This window comes from Diabrotica virgifera, chromosome 9 (genome assembly GCF_917563875.1).
Source record: "Diabrotica virgifera virgifera chromosome 9, PGI_DIABVI_V3a".
NCBI classification, from domain to species: domain Eukaryota; kingdom Metazoa; phylum Arthropoda; class Insecta; order Coleoptera; family Chrysomelidae; genus Diabrotica; species Diabrotica virgifera.
The window spans coordinates 157,708,412-157,728,364 of record NC_065451.1 but is presented as its reverse complement, the minus strand read 5'-3'; the positions used below and the strand labels follow the sequence as shown (position 1 = coordinate 157,728,364).

The following is a 19,953-nucleotide window of genomic DNA, read 5'->3' as shown; positions in this document are numbered from 1 at the left end:
TTGATTTGGATATTTCGAATAATCTCGAAGGAAATTTATATCTATTTTCATCGTTTCTTCGAATTTATAGGTATTGGGACCGTGCAAGTTCGGCAAAGCGACCTCTATTTCTACGCTCTGTACTTTTATTCGCACTTTTAATTATATTGGCCAATTATATTAGTCCTGGTTGCTGGATAATTGTCAAGACCATAGTCCAAAAAAATAATAAGAAGAAAAAAATAAGATGCAGGTTATGTTTAGCAAACGTAAACAATTGTATGTAGTAAATAAAATCCGTTATTAAAATGCAGTATTGCAAGCAAAATACAATTAATTAAATTTATCTTTATATAATAATTGCATATCATATCAATATTGTGGAGCAATATATAATTTTTCTAAGTCAATGACAGAAGGTATGAAATATACGTCAATTTGACAATTTCAATTGACAATATGAATTATTTAAGATAGTTGCAATATTTCTCCGCGACTCGCGCACGGTCGTTTCTCGTTTCCCTTTCCAAGTACTTGCACACCGCGAATAGCTTAGGTTTATTGATGTAGTGTGAATATTTTCCGTGTACTTAGCCAATTGTATATAGCATTCTGCAATACAAGGTGATTTCTTTTTTTGCCAGTATTTATTCATTAAATCTTGTATTGACAATCGATGAATTTTTTCAATTATATTGGATTCTTTATGAAGTAATTTAATTAAAAATTGACTGACTAGTTTGCATCTTCTTATTGTCATAGGCATTTCAGAACACTCTATAAATAAATTATTTATTGGAGTAGACTTTAGAGCGCCTAAACACAGTCTTAAACATTTGTTCACAACGACTTCAATTTTTTGTAGATAACAGTTGGCTGCGTCCGCATAAAATACTGATCCATAATCTATTATTGCTCTTATACAGGGTGGTGAATTGGAAAACGGGCCATAGGAAACTCAATGTAAAATTCTATACTGTTGAATTCCTGCTTCCCTAATTATTCTACATCAAAAGACATGGGAAACTATTTATAGAGGATTGAAATCTTTATTGAAAACAATTGTTAAAATTGTTCTACGAATTAAACACATTCCAAAATTTTGTATAATATAATAAATTTTATCAAAGTATTTGCCAAATTTAGGCCACACACAATGCAAGAATGTGTATAAGGTTGCCTTCGGTCAAAATGAAATTATTATATTAACAATATTTTGAACTGTCAGTATTTTTATTTTATCGTTTTTATTGTTTAAAAAACAGTAAAGTCGAAAAGATGTCCTCAGTTGAGGAGAAAGTAGTAATAATAAAGATGTTTTATTCAGTCAATAGTTTGCGTACTGTCAGAAATAGTAACGTGTGGCCTTACTTTTACGCACTTACTTAGGTATGGCAAATGTATTTTTTTTTCAAAATTTTGGACTCCCTTTAAATCGTAGAACAATTTTAACTTTTGGTTTTAATACAGATTTTAATCCTCTACAAATAGTTTCTCATGACTTTTGATGTAAAATAATTAGGGAAGCAGGAATTCAACAATTTAGAATTTTACATTGAGTTTCCTATGGCCCGTTTTCCAATTCACCACCCGGTATAAGCTCTATAGACCAAAAGAGAGAGATTGGGATCTGCTCCCCATGTGGAATGTGAAACTGCTCGTAAGATATTTACTCCTTTTTCTGTTTTCCTAATTATATTTTCTATTTGTTCTTTCCATAGAAGTTTTTGATCCAAAATGACACCGAGGTGTTTTACAGATTTTTGTATCGGAAAATTTATATTATTTAATTTTATTTCTACTGGGACATTTTTCCTTTGTCTAGTAAATAGACAGGCTTGAGTTTAATCTTTAGATAATGTAAGTCCATTTTTAAATGTCCAGTTACTAATTGTTATGTAGTTATCATTGATATTTTTGATTCCTTGATTAATTTCAGTTTGATCTTGATAAATTACCACATCGTCTGCAAATTGTATAATTTTTGAAAATTTTGCTGTTTTTTCTAAATCATGTGTATATATAAGGTACAATACTGGACTTAATATGCCTCCTTGTGGTAATCCATCTCTAGCAATTTGAGGTCCTAACAGGTTATTGTTGATGTTTAGGAATATTTTTCTGTTGGAATACATCTTAATTATTTTTTTATTAAAACTTTCCGGAAGACCAATTAGTGACATTTTGTTATATAGAATACTAAGATTGACATTATCGTATGCTCCTTCTATGTCCATAAATAAAGCTGTAACAGACTTATTTTCAGTAAAACTAAGATTAATATCTGTTACTAGATGACCTATGTTTTCTGTGGTAGAATATCCTCTTCTAAATCCGAATTGTGAAGCCGGTATCTTTTCATTAGATTTTAACCATTTCTCCAATCTCCACTTTACCATTCTTTCAAATGTTTTACTAATACAAGATCCTAACGAGATTCCTCGATATGATTCTTGCAATTCTGGATTTTTGTATGGTTTTAGAAAGGGTAAAACTATAAACTCTCTCCAACTTGATGGATAACATTCGGTATTCCATATTTTATTGTAAATTGCCAGTAGCATATTCTTAGCCCCTTCTCCCAATTTACTTATCATGATATATTGAACATCATCAAGTCCTGGAGCTGTGTTTTTGTTTATTTTTATACTCGCTTCTAATTCATTCATAGTAAATGATTTTACTAAATAATATTCTTCTACATTAGTCGAGTATATGATATTTTGAGCAGGACCCGGTTGACAAATTTTATTAAAAAAATTTATTATCCAATCTCCTTCCATAACTGAACTTATGGGTGGTTTATAGGCATTATTTAACATTCGTATTTGACTCCAAATGGTTTTAATATTTGTGTTTCTATTTAAAGAGACACAAAATTCTCTCCACGCTTTTCTTTTACTTTGTTTTATTATTTTTTTAGTAATAGCTGTGCATTTGTTGTAGTTAATGTAATTTTCAATTGTTCCTTGTTTTTTATACTGTTTAAGTGCTAATTGTTGTTGCTTTATTACTCTACTACACTCTGGATTCCACCAATTCTTATTAAATTTTGCGTGAAACGATTTTTTCTTCTCTGGAACAGTAATTTTAATACATTTTTTAAATTCTTCAATAAAGGTATGGTAGTCATTATTATTTTTATTAATTTCAGCATATTGTTCCATAAGAGAAGAAAAAAGCGTCCAATCTGCATTCTCTATATTCCATTTTTTTTTCTAGTATAATTAATATTATTAACGTTATAATTCAAATTTATCTTCATTAAAATTACATAATGATTTGAACCTAATGTCGTATCATCCACGTCCCAGTCAAATAAATGAGCAACATCGGCTGTAGAAATAGTAATATCTATTGCCGACTTATTAATACTTCCCGGTCTAGACAAAATAGTTTCTTTACCATTATTTAAATATATTAAATTGCATTCATCAATGGCCTCTAATAAATTTTCCCCCAAACGATCCGTAGTACTACAACCCCAAGCAACGTTATGACAATTAAAATCACCACCTACCAAAAATGGTTTTTTCAAACTACCAAAAAATGTTTTCCAATCATTCTGTGAAATACTTAATCCAGGTTTAACATATATTGAGTATAAGTTTATTGTTTTTCCTGAAGGTAATCGGACAGATATGCTAATAGTCATTACATTATTTATTTTATGATATAATGGAGTTGGAGAAACAGCCAAACCGCTTTTAAGCAGCAAGGCCACTCCTCCATATCCATCATGTCTGTCTTCTCTATATATATTATATCCTGAAAAATGAATATTCATATTTCTTTTAAACCAAGTTTCCGATAAAAAACAAATAGAAATATTTTTATCAAAAAGATACCTTTCTAAAGTACCTTTGTTTGCTAAAACAGACCTACCGTTCCATTGCAACATATTAATATTAGCCATTAGTGTTATTTATTACTTTCTCTATATTATTTTTTAAAGCTGCTAATGTTTCTATGTCCATAGTATAACTTAATTGATATAATTTAGTTTTTATAAAATGTAATATATTTTCACAAAAATTTTTACTGTCCATTTGTAAATTATCACTATTATTGTGATAATCAGGTATATTATGGTAGTTTGAAAAAACCGGTTGTGACTGTACATTGGGATTACGTAATATTTGTTTATGTTGCTCCATTGTTGCCGTATCTTTCGTATTTGAACTAATACTTCCAGTCCTCTTCCGTTTTGCTATTGTATAATAACTCGAGGTAGTTGCTGGATTGCTTTTAACCACTGTAGAAAAGTTTTTTTTGTATTTGACGTTGGCTTCATAATAAGATAGTTTTTCTGAGTTCATTATATTTTTAATATCTTTTTGCTTTTCCCTTTCTGGACAACGTGCCGTCATATCTGTTGCCATATGATTACCGCTACAAAGTGCACATTTTATATCTTTTTTGTCGGTATAAAAATTACTTTCATGTTCTTCACTACAATATTTGCATCTATCTTTTCCTCTACACTGGGAACTTACGTGTCCAAATCTCAAACATTTCAAACACTGAACTAATCTGGGGTTATATGCTTCGACTTCATATATCATTTTTTCTATAATTACCTGCTGAGGTATCGTTTGACCCTTAAAAGATACTATTATGGTAGATGTAGGGATATACTCTATATTTCCATCTGAATTCTTAACTCTTCTGTTAATTCTTTTTACATTAACTACCTCAAATTTATATCCATATCTAGGTTGAATTATATTAATTAATTCTTTCTCATCCAGGTCTTTATCAACTAACTTAATTACTCCCCTTTTTTGTATAAGGAATGTTGGTAAGTAAACATTATACTCCTTTGCTGCTAACTTTTCGGAAATTATTAATTTATTTGCACTTTCAAAAGAATTAAGTTCGACTTTTACTTTATTCCTACCAATTACTGTTATTAATGTAATATTATTTTGTACCTCCGGCACTGTCTTTAATATTATTCTGGCTGTCCCGATTCGGTGCAATTTTCCAAAATTACCGTTTTTATTTTCGATATATACGTAAAAAGGTCCGCTATCATTATTTGTGTACAGATTTTTTATGACCTTATCATTTTCATTTGTTGACATCTTAGAATTTTTTCCCCTGTCAGGTGGTTCTGGCGGAATATTGACTTCCATTTTAGTTTTATCAGCTATTATTTTATTATTATACCGTAAGGAGTAACGCCCACCTCTACAGTTCCAAAATGCTTACTCCTATCTCTAGCCAAATATTTTTATTTGACAGTTGTTAAATATTATGTTGTCAGTTTTAAAATAATTTAATTTTCAAAATTTTTTACTTACAGCCTCTTCCGCTTGTAATTTTTGATTCTTATTTTCACTTGATACTATAATTTACACTAATATCACACTTTAAGTTCAAAAGGCAGTTTATACAAAACTAAAATTGAAATATAACACTGAGCTACTTTCAAACGTCTGTACTAATTGACAGTTGATCTTATAATGATGGGTTAACACTTATTCCAGCGCACTGTATAATCTAGCTGAACCTAACACAATGCACGCCAATAAAAACGACAGTTTTCAAGCCATACACTTTCGCTTAGCGTCATTTTTTGTAGGTTCCTTAAGGATTTTCCTCAATGTGTGTTTGCAAAATGTACTTTTAAATGCGATGTTGTATTAAATTGTTTTAAACAAATTTCACACTCCTAAAGTTTTACTCCAGTGTCCGTGTGCAATTTCAAATGATTTTTCAAACCACTTGCATGACCAAACTGTTTAAAACAAATTTCACATTTGAGTGGTTTTTCTCCAGTGTGCACTCTTAAGTGTACTTTCAAATTATTTTTTGCAGTAAATTGCTTTAAACAAATAGTGCACTGGTAAGGTTTATCTCCACTGTGCATTCTCAAATGTATTTTTAAACTACCTGATTCACTAAATTGTTTAAAACAAATTTCACACTTGTAAGGTTTTTCTCCAGTGTGCACTCTCAAGTGTTTTTTCAAAGCATCTGCTCGACCAAACTGTTTAAAGCAAGTTTCACACTTGTAGGGTGTTTGTCCAGTGTGCACTCTCAAATGTATTTTCAAAGCACCTGCTCGACCAAACTGTTTAAAACAAGTTTCACACTTGTACGGTTTTTCTCCAGTGTGCACTCTTAAGTGTTTCTTCTTATCACTTGTTGTAATAAATTGCTTTAAACAAATTTCACACTTGAACGGTTTTTCTCCAGTGTGCACTCGCAAATGTGTTTTTAAACTACCTGATTCACTAAACTGTTTAAAACAAGTTTCACACTTGTACGGTTTTTCTGCAGTGTGCACTCTCAAGTGTTTTTTCAAAGCACCTGCTTGACTAAACTGTTTTAAACAAATTTCACACCTGAACGGTTTTTCTCCAGTGTGCAGTCTGAAATGGTTTCTGAAATTACTTGCTTTACTAAACTGTCTTAAACAAGTTTCACACTTGTATGGTTTTTCTCCAGTGTGCACTCTCAAATGAGCTTTTAAACTACTTTTTGCAGTAAATCGCTTGAAACAAATTTCACATTTGTAAGATCTATGTCCAGCAGTCTCAACGTTCACATTTTTTTTTTTGGATTTTTCCTTTAATGTGATGACTTGTACATGTTCCTTTATGATATGAATGTGGCGTCTCCATAATTTTCATTTGGTTTTCCTCCTGGGAACAACCTAAAATACAAACCAACTATAAACATTTTATTGGAAACGAAAACCAAAGAATATAATTGTTAGGTTAGGAATATATTGTTACGATAGCCTTGCTACGCCCATGACAGAAAATGTTTGACTGTTCAAGTATGTAAAATATTTGCCCTACAATGGTTCGAGATAATTCCAAGTAGCAGCAAGTGAAATTAAATTTTAGAAGGCACTTTTATCTATCAAATCCTAATTCTACTGTACATATTTATGTATCTATATGTATTTATATGCAGTTTCCCATTACGGCACCCGCATATTGCAGACTTTTTATCGGCCGATAGTTTAATCGGGGTTTGTGATTGTAGTCTTACAAAACAGACCATGCACAATTGTGTTGATGTTTTCGCGCCAAACCATCAAGCTTAGAACCGATAAAGGGTAATCTTCCGAAATTTAGGTCCCGTCCTGCTCCCCCTTTTCATATTACCGGTGTAGATTACGCAGGTCCTATTAAAATGAAAGACAGGCTCGGTAATGATGCAAAAATCACTAAAGCTTATATATGCCTTTTCGTATGTTTTACCACTAAATGTATGCATATTGAAGTAGTTAATAATCTAACTACCGAAGCATTTATTGCGGCCTTCCGACGATTTGTGTTTAGGCGCGGAAACTGTACGAAATGTATTCCGACAAAGGTACCAATTTCGTAGGGGGCCGTTTCAGAATTAAACGAATTAGCGCAGTTTCTAATGACAAATGAAAAAATGTTAAAGGAAACAATTTGCAATAAAGGTGTTAGTTGGAAATTCATTCCAGCTTATAGTCCGCATATGGGTAGTTATTGGGAAGCTGGGATAAAGTCTGCAAAATTTCATTTCACACGAATTGCTGTTGATTTTAATTTAACGCTTGAGGACTTCTCGACAGTTTTAGCAGAGATTAAGTGCATTCTGAATTCTAGACCAATCTTCCCAATGTCAAGTGATCCTAATGAGCTGACTGCTCTCACTCTTTCTCATTTTCTCATCGGCCGATCTCTTACATCATTGCCAGACCCAGATGTAACAAATTTACCAGTTAACCGATTATCACGATTTCAATTGGTACAACAAATACAACATTTTTGGAAATGCTGGTCAAGAGAATATCTCTCAGAAATGTAACAAAGAAGCAAATGGAAAACTATCAAGTCCAAACTTATCGACATCGATTCCTTAGTTCTTATCCGAGATGACAATGCCTCACCTCTGAATGAATTGGTTACTTGGACGAGTTCAAAAATTATTTCCAGGACCTGATGGTGTTTCTAGAGAGGCTGAAGTAGAAACTAGGTGGTGTAACTCGTCGTGCTATTACGAGACTTTGCAGATTATCCATAGAAGACAAGGTGCTTACAGACATTACGAGTTTACAATGGTGAAAATGATCTTGTGTCTATTTTGAAAATGACAGTTCATTTAATATTTTGCCTTCCTCTTTTCAGCAATTTAACATAATCTTTCAATATTCTATGTTCAGACCAGGGGCGTTCGGTCCATGGAAGCAAGGGATGCTTCCCTTGGTTTCCGTAGGTAATACCGTACCAACAAACACATAAGCAGAAGCAGGATTTTAAGTTGCATACGAAATATTTAATTATGTAATACAAACAGTAAGTAATAAGAAAAGACAAACGTATTTTACTCTATTTTTGTCATACAGTAAATAACAAAGCAATATAATACTCTAACTAAAAGCAGCGCTGCATGCTGCATTTCTAGCTTTCGATCCGTACGCGGACCCATAGGCCATGATCGTATTTCTACGTTGGTATTCGGAGTCATGTCGGCAGATAATCTGATTTCAAATTTGCTTCTCCTCAGCCTATGTAAAAATCACCGGGGTTATACACGCAGAGTGGCGAGTTCAAATTTCGGGCATATCTTCGCTTATAAGCAATTTTGTCAACTGCATACAAGGAGCTGTTTTCGTGAATTTAAATGTGATTTACCAGCATTTGACAATGACGGGCTTCGTCGACTGATTTTGTGGAATTATGAAGATTGATTTTATTTAATTATTTATATAAATAAACATAATAGAATTATTTATATTATAAATACTAAAACATTTATATAAATATATGTATGTATTTTGGAGAATGGCGAAAATGTGAAAAGTGGGATATAGAAACCATAAATAGCTCAAGAGGATTTTTGGAGTTTTTTAACTTCGCTTTTTTCAGAAATATTTACATGCTCAGATAATTTATTTAATGTATTGCAATGCAAGATAAACGAGATTGGTTTCTGTGTAAAAAAATTAGCGAATTTAAAGATGTTATTAACAAAAAGAGAGAGATGACTTTGAAAAATGTTGGAATAACATGATGGCAAGAAGTTTTGAGCGTAAAAGGAAACGCATACGCACTGATAATGTTGGAGATGTCCAATAGTGCTACCGCCGACTATTATAGTCTATAATACTATCAGATATAACCGTCGGTCTTGACGGTCCAGTTAGCTGAGGCGCAGTCGACCGACAAGTTTAGTGGATTTGCGATCGCTGCTGGTTCGAGCCTCAGATAGGTGATGAAATTAATAAAAGGACAACGCTGTAGTATAAAACTCAATAGAGTCTACGACTTGGTCTGGAATAAACTGGCGTCTGATCGGCCTATGGAGGAGCGGTACGGCAAGGGATAAAGGCTTGGGGCTTGGTGATACTCCTTCATAGATCCCTACCGAAGGGCAATGACGCCTAAGAACGGTGTATATTATATCGATGGTTAAGAGCGCAGATATAGTATGTCCAAATATCTTAATTGTTGAGGAGAACGTTTTGAAGTTTTCGCGTTACTTTTTGTTTGATACTGCTGATATACCGATATATCATAATGTTTGGGTAATAAGTTCGGGTATCATTATTAGCTTAATGTAGATATTTTTTAAAATATAATGTATTATTGGGTTAAAAAATATTTTTTTTGAAAATGTGTATGGACATACAACATAAGGGTTGTTACCGCATGCTACTGCATGTCCGGTCAAATAATATTTACAGCCATGATAAGTTTGATCGCGTGAGCACTAATATTGTATGTCCCAAAACATACTATGTTTGTGCACTTCCAAACGGACATAAAATATCTGTGCAAGTCGGTTTTTAGTACAAATGGGAAATACTATATTTTGGCAAGGCCGTTTAACCCATTTACAATCATTCTGGACTTACAATAATTATGCAGAACATTCATATGACCCTACTGAATATTTTTATAATGTTATCTTAAAATCAGCAAAAAGTGGACATACTATATCTGTGCTCTTAACCATCGATATACTATCAGATTTTAGATCAAATATTCCAACGAATGGAAAATAGGTTTAAGAATTTTGATGACCGAGACTTTCGTTCAGGTAGAAGAATTGAATTACATTATAAATAGGTGTTTTTACAATTTTTGTATAAACTGCTTCCCCTGTTTCAAATTTCACCGCACGCCCCTGGTTCAAACCCTAGCTTAATTCTAGTGTCAAGTCTTAATTCAACTAGAAAACAGTGTCAAGTGTGAAGCGTGGCAACGAGAGTTTATTAAAAGTTTTAATAAGATACACACGTATTTTTTATTGCTCTTGGCGAAAGTATAATAAGTAATATTTTGCAAATAAAGGTACACATCAAAAAGTTCAATTATAAATGCTAATCACACACACACACACACACTTCAGATTTACTATAATAAAATTCAAGTGCGTATCGAACACGTTCAACAGATACAGTGCGCTGGAATAAGTGTTACAACCCCTTATTAACTTATTTATTTTTAGCACATAAGCAAAACGCTCGGACAGGTCGATTTCTAAAATAATCATAGTATATTATAGCATCAATGTTTAGAACTTTACGCGATCCCTCTTCAGGTGACAGGCATAACTTTGATTTTTTAAATGGGAAAGTACATTATGTGATACCTCATTAAAAAGCTTTTGAAATACTGATTACAAAAATGTATAATACTTTAATCCTATTTGAGACCGTATGCGTAAAATTTAGGTCAAATAATTTTTAAATGCATTCATTTTTTTCGACTCTTAAGAAAACTAATAAGTATTTTTGAAAAATTTAAACGTAGAATGAGATATTACAGTATTATCGAGGGTCAAGAGTCCCTAAAAACTTCTATAATGTTTATTTTAATAAGTCACAGGGTTGAAAAAAGAGAAAATTTAGTCTGATTTTTAATTTTAAATATATCATTTAAGGAAACCTTTCTGTTTAGTCTTAGGGACTTTTAGCCCTCCGTAATGTAATCTTTCATTCTGCGTTTAAATTTTTCAAAAATACTTATTAGTTTTCTCAGAATTCGAAAAAAATGAATGCGTTTAAAAAGAATTTGACCGCAATTTTGCGCCTGCGCTCTCAAATATGAGTAAAGTATTATACATTTTTGTAATTAGCATTTCAAAAGCTTTTAAATGAGGTGTCGGGTGATGTACTTTCCCATTTAAAAAAGTCAAAGTTATGCCTGTCACCTGAAGAGGGATCGCGTTAAGTTCGAAACATTGATGCTATAATATACTATGATTATTTTAAAAATCGACCTGTCCGAGCGTTTTGCTTATGTGCTACAAATAAATAAGTTAATAAGGGGGTTAACACTTATTCCAGCGCACTGTATAATCTAGCTGAACCTACCACAGTGCACGCCAACAAAAACGGCAGTTTTCAGGCCATACACTTTCGCTTTGCGTCATTTTTTGTAGGTGCAGTGTCAGTGTGCAATTTCAAATGATTTTTCAAACTACTTGCATGACCAAATTGTTTAAAACAAATTTCACATTTGAGTGGTTTTTCTCCAGTGTGCACTCTTAAGTGTACTTTCAAATTATTTTTTGCAGTAAATTGCTTTAAACAAATAGTGCACTGGTAAGGTTTATCTCCACTGTGCATTCTCAAATGTATTTTCAAACTACCTGATTCACTAAAATGTTTAAAACAAATTTCACACTTGAAAGGTTTTTCTCCAGTGTGCACTCTCAAGTGTTTTTTCAAAACATCTGCTTGACGAAACTGTTTAAAACAAGTTTCACACTTGTAGGGTGTTTCTCCAGTGTGCACACTCAAGTGTTTTTTCAAAGCATCTGCTTGACGAAACTGTTTAAAACAAGTTTCACACTTGTACGGTTTTTCTCCAGTGTGCACTCTCAAGTGTTTCTTCTTATCACTTGTTGTAATAAATTGCTTTAAACAAATTTCACACTTGAACGGTTTTTCTCCAGTGTGCACTCGCAAATGTGTTTTTAAACTACCTGATTCACGAAACTGTTTAAAACAAGTTTCACACTTGTACGGTTTTTCTGCAGTGTGCACTCTCAAGTGTTTTTTCAAAGCACCTGCTTGACTAAACTGTTTTAAACAAATTTCACACTTAAACGGTTTTTCTCCAGTGTGCACTCTCAAATGGATTCTGAAATAACTTGCTTTACTAAACTGTCTTAAACAAGTTTCACACTTGTATGGTTTTTCTCCAGTGTGCACTCTCAAATGGGCTTTCAAACTACTTTTTGCAGTAAATCGCTTGAAACAAATTTCACATTTGTAAGATCTATGTCCAGCAGTCTCAACGTTCACATTTTTTTTTAGTATTTTTCCTTTAATGTGATGACCTGTACATGTTTCTTTATGATATGAATGTGGCGTCTCCATAATTTTCATTTGGTTTTCCTCCTGGGAACAACCTAAAATACAAACCAACTATAAACATTTTATTGGAATAGAAAACCAAGGAATATAATTTTTAGCTTAGGAATTAGGAATATATTGTTAGGATAGCCTTGCTACGCCCTTGATAGAAAATATTTGACTGTTTAAGTATGTATTTGCCGTACAATGGTTCGAGATAATTCTAAAGTAGCAGCAAGTGAAATTAAATTTTAGAAGGCTTCCACTTCTATCTATCAAACCCTAATTCTACTGTATGTATCTCTGTGTAGTTTCCCATTACGGCCCCCGCATACTGCAGACTTCTTATGGGCCGATAGTTTAGTCAGGTTGGGCTGTTAGTACGCATATCGAGCCAACTAAACAGTCGGGTTGGTGAAGAGGGCGCACACTAGCAACAGCCGACCGACTATTCTCGAACAATTTAGTACTAAAGTAGTAAGGTTGGGCTGTTAGTACGCATATCGAGCCAACTAAACAGTCGGGATGAGAATGAGGAACAAGTTCCTGTTCCTTCAAATCAATCTTTTGTGTGGTCCAAAAACGACCCCAATCTTCTTTTCGAATCATTTGATTTTACTGTCTTCAAGCGTCAAGCTTGACATTAATTCGACTAAGCCAGTCGACAAAGAATCGAACCTCTATGCTACCCAGAAGAATTCAATACCACTGATGCAGAAACTACTGGAAAATAAAACTTTTGCTTATGGCACTGTAAGGCAAACAAGAAAATATTTTCCAAAACAAATATTAAGTGTTGATAAAGAGCTTTACCAAAATCAGTCAGATTCGGTTAGTTCTGGGGAAATATCTGTTTAAAAGTGGAAGGCGTAAAATGTGTTAGTGTTGTCAGCAATCTACATAATTTTCAACAAAAAACTCAGGTTTTGAGAACAAACAAAACCGGAAATAGAGATTACGTACCATGTCCTTAGGCAATAGCGGACTATAACAAATACATGGGTGGAGTAGATCTATTCGATCAATATAATGCTAACTACTCCATCGCATGGTAATCAAGACGTTCGTGGGTAAAAATATTTTACTACCTTTTAGACGCAGCAATAGTAAACAGCTATATTTTATATAAGGAGACTCTGAAAAAAAAAAACTCAAGTGCTAAGCCTATGACTGCATTACAGTTCCTAGTTTTACATTGAACTAGCTGATAATTTGATTAGCACTTTTACTTTCAGAAAAAGTCTGGACCTCTATCAGACTCAACTTTGAATGCTGGTTCACACTTACCCACCAAAGGAACTTATAGGCGCTGTGCCCTTTGTGCTTCATCTAAAAAGAAACAAACGCGCAGCAATTTGATTTGTCAAGTTTTTAACGTTGCTCTATACAAAGACTGCTTTGCACCCTACCATAGTAGATAGAAAGTTCTTAGATAATAAATTTAAAATATTCCTGTATTTAGTTTTTTTTTATATTTTCAAAATAAAGTATTTTTTTATAAATTTTTGTAATTGTTTTTACCGGTCATTATATATACCATTGCCCACTAAGTATTAGTTGTTTGTCAAAATGCACACTGGTAGCTATATATACCCCTCTTTCCAGAAAAAAATTTTTAAACATTTTTTGTCTTACTAATGATGCATAATGAACTACTTTTACTATTCAAAAGTATAGTTTTACAAAAACAATAGTTCTGCCCGTTAAAGGGTTAAAAAATGAACCATAGATATTTGTAGGTATACCTTTAGTAACAATCTGAATTTTATTATCTGAACATTGCAAGTTGATAAACTCTTTCTCATAAGAATCTTTCAGTACATCACAGCTTTTCGATTTCTTTCTAACGCATTAAGTTGTAAGTGACAGAAAAAAAGGCACGCCCGTGATTACAGACATTTATAACATTTATTCTAGTTGTCGAGAGATGGCGGTATAATTGAAAAACAATTATTTACGAATTATATAATATATCTAGAAATATAATCTGTACAATTTATAAGACCATACAAATCAAAGAAAATACCATTTTATCAATGCAATAAACACAGTTGATTTGTTTTTATGCCAAATTGCAAATAAAATGAGACATCTGTCAGATTTAACTAAAATGTCATGTTAGAGTAAATGTTATAAATGCAACGAACTGTCAATACTGATGGAATGGCCCCGTCCCATTCAAACAGTGCAGCGAGATTGTGGCCAACATACAAGAGAGAGGTCCTAGAGAGAGACAGAAAAGGATCAGGTAAAATACCACCAGAGTTGCCAGATGTGATTTTATAAAACCCCCACTTAGAAACTGAAATTTCCTCAAATCACCAAAATTGAAATTTTTGACACATTTTAATAAATTAGTAGTCAAATGTACAGAACAGTAAACCAAAATTATACTACTTATCAACAGAGAGCCCTGGAAATAATTCATAGGTCCCAGTGGCGTACTGAGCATGGTACCGCAGGTTCCGTGGAACCAGGGCCCGGGCCCCACAGGGGCCCGCTCTAGCGCCCTTTTTGCTACTTTTGTTTCTAACTTGACATGGACATTTTGAACCACACAAGTACACAGTACACACTAGGAAATCTAACTGCTTAATAAATTTTAATTCTTGTGTAGGTACTTACTTATAAATAAAAATGAAGAATACCTACCAATATCAAAATCAAAAAATTTAAAAACAATATTTATTAAGAAACATATGAACTGGATAAGTCCGCAATTGGATAAACTAACTAATTCTAAGCAACTTTTTTTCTATACCGTTTTTTCAGGAATTCAATACTTTTTGTGTTATTTGTGAGTGAAAATGTTTATTTTTCAACAAAAAACCACGTTGCAGGCGGTTTTTCGCAAGTAAGTATTTTATCAAAAAAATATTATTAGCAAAAATATAGCTTATAAAAAAGTGAAAAAAATATAACCAAAAAATCAAGCACTTTTCGGGGAAACTCAAATTTTTTAAAGTATTTGAAAAAACTTTTTGTTTTTTAAAAAAGTTTCTAACATCAAAAGTAAGTAAGTTACGATCAAAAGAATGTTGGTCCATTTTTTTTTGTTGGTAAAAAAAATCGGGAAATTGGCATCCAAAATTAAATTAATCGTTACCACTTCAGAAATTACTTTGCTTTATATTGTTTATAACATCTGATAGATTCGTTGGTTTAAAGTGCTTATTTTTAAAAAGGCTGAAGTTAAATGGGCTTAAACGGGTCACTAATCACGAGTGTATGCAAATTTGGAACAGCCATATCTTAACCAATGTTTGTCTTCAGGAAAATAAAAAGTCCAAAATACAATAGCAAAACCTATAATATAATTATTTAAAAAATATTATTTTTTTACTACTTGAGATTTTTGGTATCACCAATAACTTACAAGAGACCAAATTTATTTTGAGCGCTACATACTTAATTTTGATGCTAGAAACTTTCATAAAAAAAAACAAAAATAAAGCGTTTTTAAACACTGCGTTGAGTTTTTTCCTAAAAGTGCTTTATTTTTTGATTATTTCAAGTTGAAATATCCGATTTGGGATTTGACGAATAAGAACCTACTTTTTATTACCTACAACTCTGCTCCTACTGGGTCTACAGACTTCGTATATACACCATTTTTTCTTTTTTATAAGCTATATTTCTACCAAAAAAATTTTTTTCGATCAAATACTTACTTTTTGAGTTATTTGAGAAAAACGTGTTTTTTTTTGTTGAAAAATAACCATATTCACCCGCAAATAACTCAAAAAGAATTGACTTATAGTGAAAAAACACTACAGAACTCAAGTTGAAGAAGAATTATTAGTCAGTTTATTCAATTCTGGACATATCTTAAACGTATGTTTTTTAACCCCTGATAAGAGGTGAAACTCACCCCCAGGGCAAAAGTACCCATCGGCACAATATCACTTTTTTCTTTGACATGTTAGCCATGTTTACGCCAAATTTCATGTCAAGCTAAGCGGTTTTTTAAAAATTACAGCAAAAGTTCTGAGTAAATTAGCTTGAGTTTTTATAAATATGTATATGATATATATTTTATAATATATGCTGATTTATATGTTTATATTTAATGTTTATTAAAAACTTCGATATATTTTGTGTGTTTTTATTGGGCGAGCGGGCCCGTATCCCAACTGGAACCAGGGCCCGCTGATCTATCAGTACGCCACTGATAGGTCCTATCTTCTTGGATTATATGAGTATAATAATTATACAGTTCTATTCGCGGTGTGCAAGTACTTGGAAAAGGAAACGAGAAACGACCCTGCGCGAGTCGCGGAGAAATATTGCAATTATCTTAAATAATTCATATTGTCAATTGAAATTGTCAAATTGATGTATATTTCATACCTTCTGTCAATGAAGCAGAAAAATTATATATTGCTCCACAATATTGATATGATATGCAATTATTATATAAAGGTAAATTTAATTAATTGTATTTTGCTTGCAGTACTGCATTTTAATAACTAATTTTATTTACTACATACAATTGTTGATGTTTTCATAACATAACCTGAATCTTATTTTTTCTTCTTATTATTTTTTTTTGGACTATGGCCTTGACAATTATCCAGTAACCAGGACTAATATAATTGGCCAATATAATTAAAAGTGCGAATAATAGTACAGAGCGTAGAAATAGGGGTCGCTCTGCCGAACTTGCACGGTCCCAATACTAAATTTACATTCAAGATGCAGTAGAAATAAACAAACCAAGACACGTTAAATGCTACTAGGAGCACTCCCGAATCATAATTTACAATGTATAAACTTTGGAAATCATGATTTGGGACTTAAATGTTTATACATTGTAAATTATGATTCGGAAGTGCTCCTAGTAGCATTTAACGTGTTTTGGTTTGTTTACTTCCACTGCATCTTGATTGTAAATTTAGTATATGTGTACACACTCAAATTTAATTTCCCATTACCCCTTAAAATCCTCCATAATTTTCCCCCCAAAAAACTATCCCAACAATTTCTGCTTAGAGAAGTTCCCCTATACGCGTTCAAATTACCCCAAAATTGTGGGAAAATACCCCAATCTGGTAACACTGACATCCCTGACTAGCACTATCAATTTGTTTACGAAAGATGGCGAATTTCTTCTGTCCTTTACCTGATTATCTTCTATCTCTGTGGTACTAAGGCAAAACCGGATGTATAAAAAATTATCGATTTTTCGTTTTTAATGCCAATATGTACAATGAGTGATGAAGAATATGATGACAAAACCCTACATGGCCAAACGCGTCCATGTAGCCAGTAAATGATAAAATTATATTCCGATATGTCAACTATTACAACAACACTGCGAACTTTTAGATCACGTATTTTGACATATCGGGTTTTGCCTTAGCACCACAGATCTCATCCTGGCCGCATTACATTCGCTTCATGGCGATTCCATCAGTATTGACAGTTCGCTGTATAAATGTGTATTATCACCGACTTACCTTTTTTCTATCATTTGTGACGCACTGAAAAATGCCCCTGAGAAGGACCAAAGCACCTTCATCAATTCATGTCTTCAATTAATTTGTTTTCATGTTATTGTAATTAGTTATATTTACTTACTTTCTTCATCTGTTGTTTGCTTTTCTTCAAATGGTGTAAATTTATATTCATCTTGTTCTACTTCAGTTTTTACCGGAAATTCATTGGACTCTAAATAACCAAATGCCTTGTATGCCGGTTCTCTCTTGGGTTCTTCCGTAATTTCAATTTTGAAAGCATCCAAGGAACCAACACAGGTGTCTTCGTTTTCAACTTTTATTTTACAAGTTTTCTCACTAGCTTCCTGACTTATTTCCATATTTGATTTAAAAAAAAATAATGTACAAATATTTTTGTAGAGGTATTTCAGTTTTACGTTTACATCCAACAAGTCTGTCTACAGTAAACTACAGAGAGAAAAAAATAATTTAATTATGTATTTTAATTTCTCTGGCAAACTACTCCTTGTTTTTAGAAATTTTAAACAAACAAGTATAAAAAAAATAAAAAATATAAACAAGTAAATAGAAACCGTCACGCCATGCACGGCACGTCATACGTCAATTGCGTCATAAGTCATACCAAGTCGTCGGTCTGTTCCTTTTTAAAATCGTTAGCCAAGTCCACTGGAACAGTGCGACGCGCGACGGTAGAGACAAGTTAAATAGTTTTAAAAAAATACTTTACAAAAAATCTTATTCCAATTCATAATAGAGAGTTATTGCCACCGGCAAATAAAGGATCCTTTGTTACAGGATACTTTAATAAAGGACAAATACAGGACGGGTCTAATTGCAAACGCAGTTAAAGAATCTTTTATTTTGACAAATGACATGAAATATTTTTGTAAATATAAAAATAACCTATAAAATTCCATTTGTCGATATAAATTAAAATAAGATAATTGAAGAGTAAAACGTTAAATTTAATTATTTTGTCATTTAAAGATGTTTAGAGAACAACATAATATATCCCATAATACTCATCGTTCAATAATATGGAAGTGCAATAAATTGGAAATACTATTTTAGGAGTTTTTAAATACTTTTGCATTATGGGTATATGTAATGGGGAATTTCTGGAGAATATATTATTAGGGAATAGTGGATATCCATTCCTCAACTACAACTACCGAATGACACCATTCCAGAATTTTCAGACAGAAGTTGTGTTTTTATAATCCATCACAAATCCCTTCAAGAATTGTTATTGAAAGAACATTTGGTATTGTGAAGAGATTTCCCATTTTACCATATGTAATGAGATGCAAGTTACCTTTTATTCAAAGAATAATATCAGCTTGTTCAGTTTTACATATTGCAGTAGTACATAATAGAGAAAACGTTGAAATACTGGCAAATGAGTGTGCTGTTGATATTGATATAGAAGCTGTGGCAGTACATTTTTAACCAGGAGCTAATCTAATGTGACTAAATTGTGTGTGTTTGTTTAAAATTATTGTTCGACATTTAAAGCTAGCGCTTAAACTAATTTTATTTTTATTGGACTGCAGTTTGTTAATAAATTTATAAATAAATATAAATATTATATTGGTGACTGATTTTAAGTATTTTATGATCATTAGCAGGTTTTAAATAATAAATTTATAAATATATACATACATGCTATTGGCGTTTGATCTTTTATCCATTATGGCCCTCTCTTTCTTTCTTTTCACCTCTGGATAACTAGTTATCAGGAAGTTTATCTGACAGATTAGATACTAATAGATATCTGACAGAGAAAAACTTCCCGTTAACTAGTTATCCGGTGCTCAAAAGACAGATACTAAGGATACTGTTATATAAACTTCCCAATAATTAGTTATCTGAAAATGAAAAGACCTCTAATCTGTCAGATAAACTTCCCGATATGCAAAAAGATAATAGAAGAATTAAGCTTTATGCTGGTTTTTATTAATTTTTTTGGCAATGTTTAAATAAACAAATACTGATGGCATGAAATGGATCACGAACAAGGAGGAATGAAGAAGGAATTGGAGATTGTGTTTACCATTAAACGCATAAAACTGCAGTATCTGGGACACATATGATAAATCAGCACCGTTACTCCCTGCTGCAGTACATATTGCAAGGTACAGTCAAAGGTAAGCGAAGACCTGGTAGAGGGAGAATATCAATGGAACTGTTTCGAATCGCAGCTAGCAAGGT

At 32.4% G+C, this 19,953-nt stretch overlaps 1 protein-coding gene across 2 annotated transcripts in view; it reads right to left on the bottom strand.

Annotated features, from left to right (window-relative positions):
• LOC126891745 (zinc finger protein 271-like) overlaps positions 1 to 18,327 on the bottom strand; it is a 93,322-nt gene extending 74,995 nt beyond the window's left edge. For both annotated transcript variants that reach the window (XR_007700534.1, XM_050661024.1), the window contains exon 1: positions 17,864 to 18,327. Coding sequence is in view for 1 of the 2 variants with exons in the window: in XM_050661024.1 (XP_050516981.1) it covers positions 17,864 to 18,101 (238 nt within the window). In the remaining variant the exon portion in view is untranslated. The remainder of the gene's footprint in view (positions 1 to 17,863) is intronic.
• Positions 18,328 to 19,953: the final 1,626 nt, after the last annotated feature.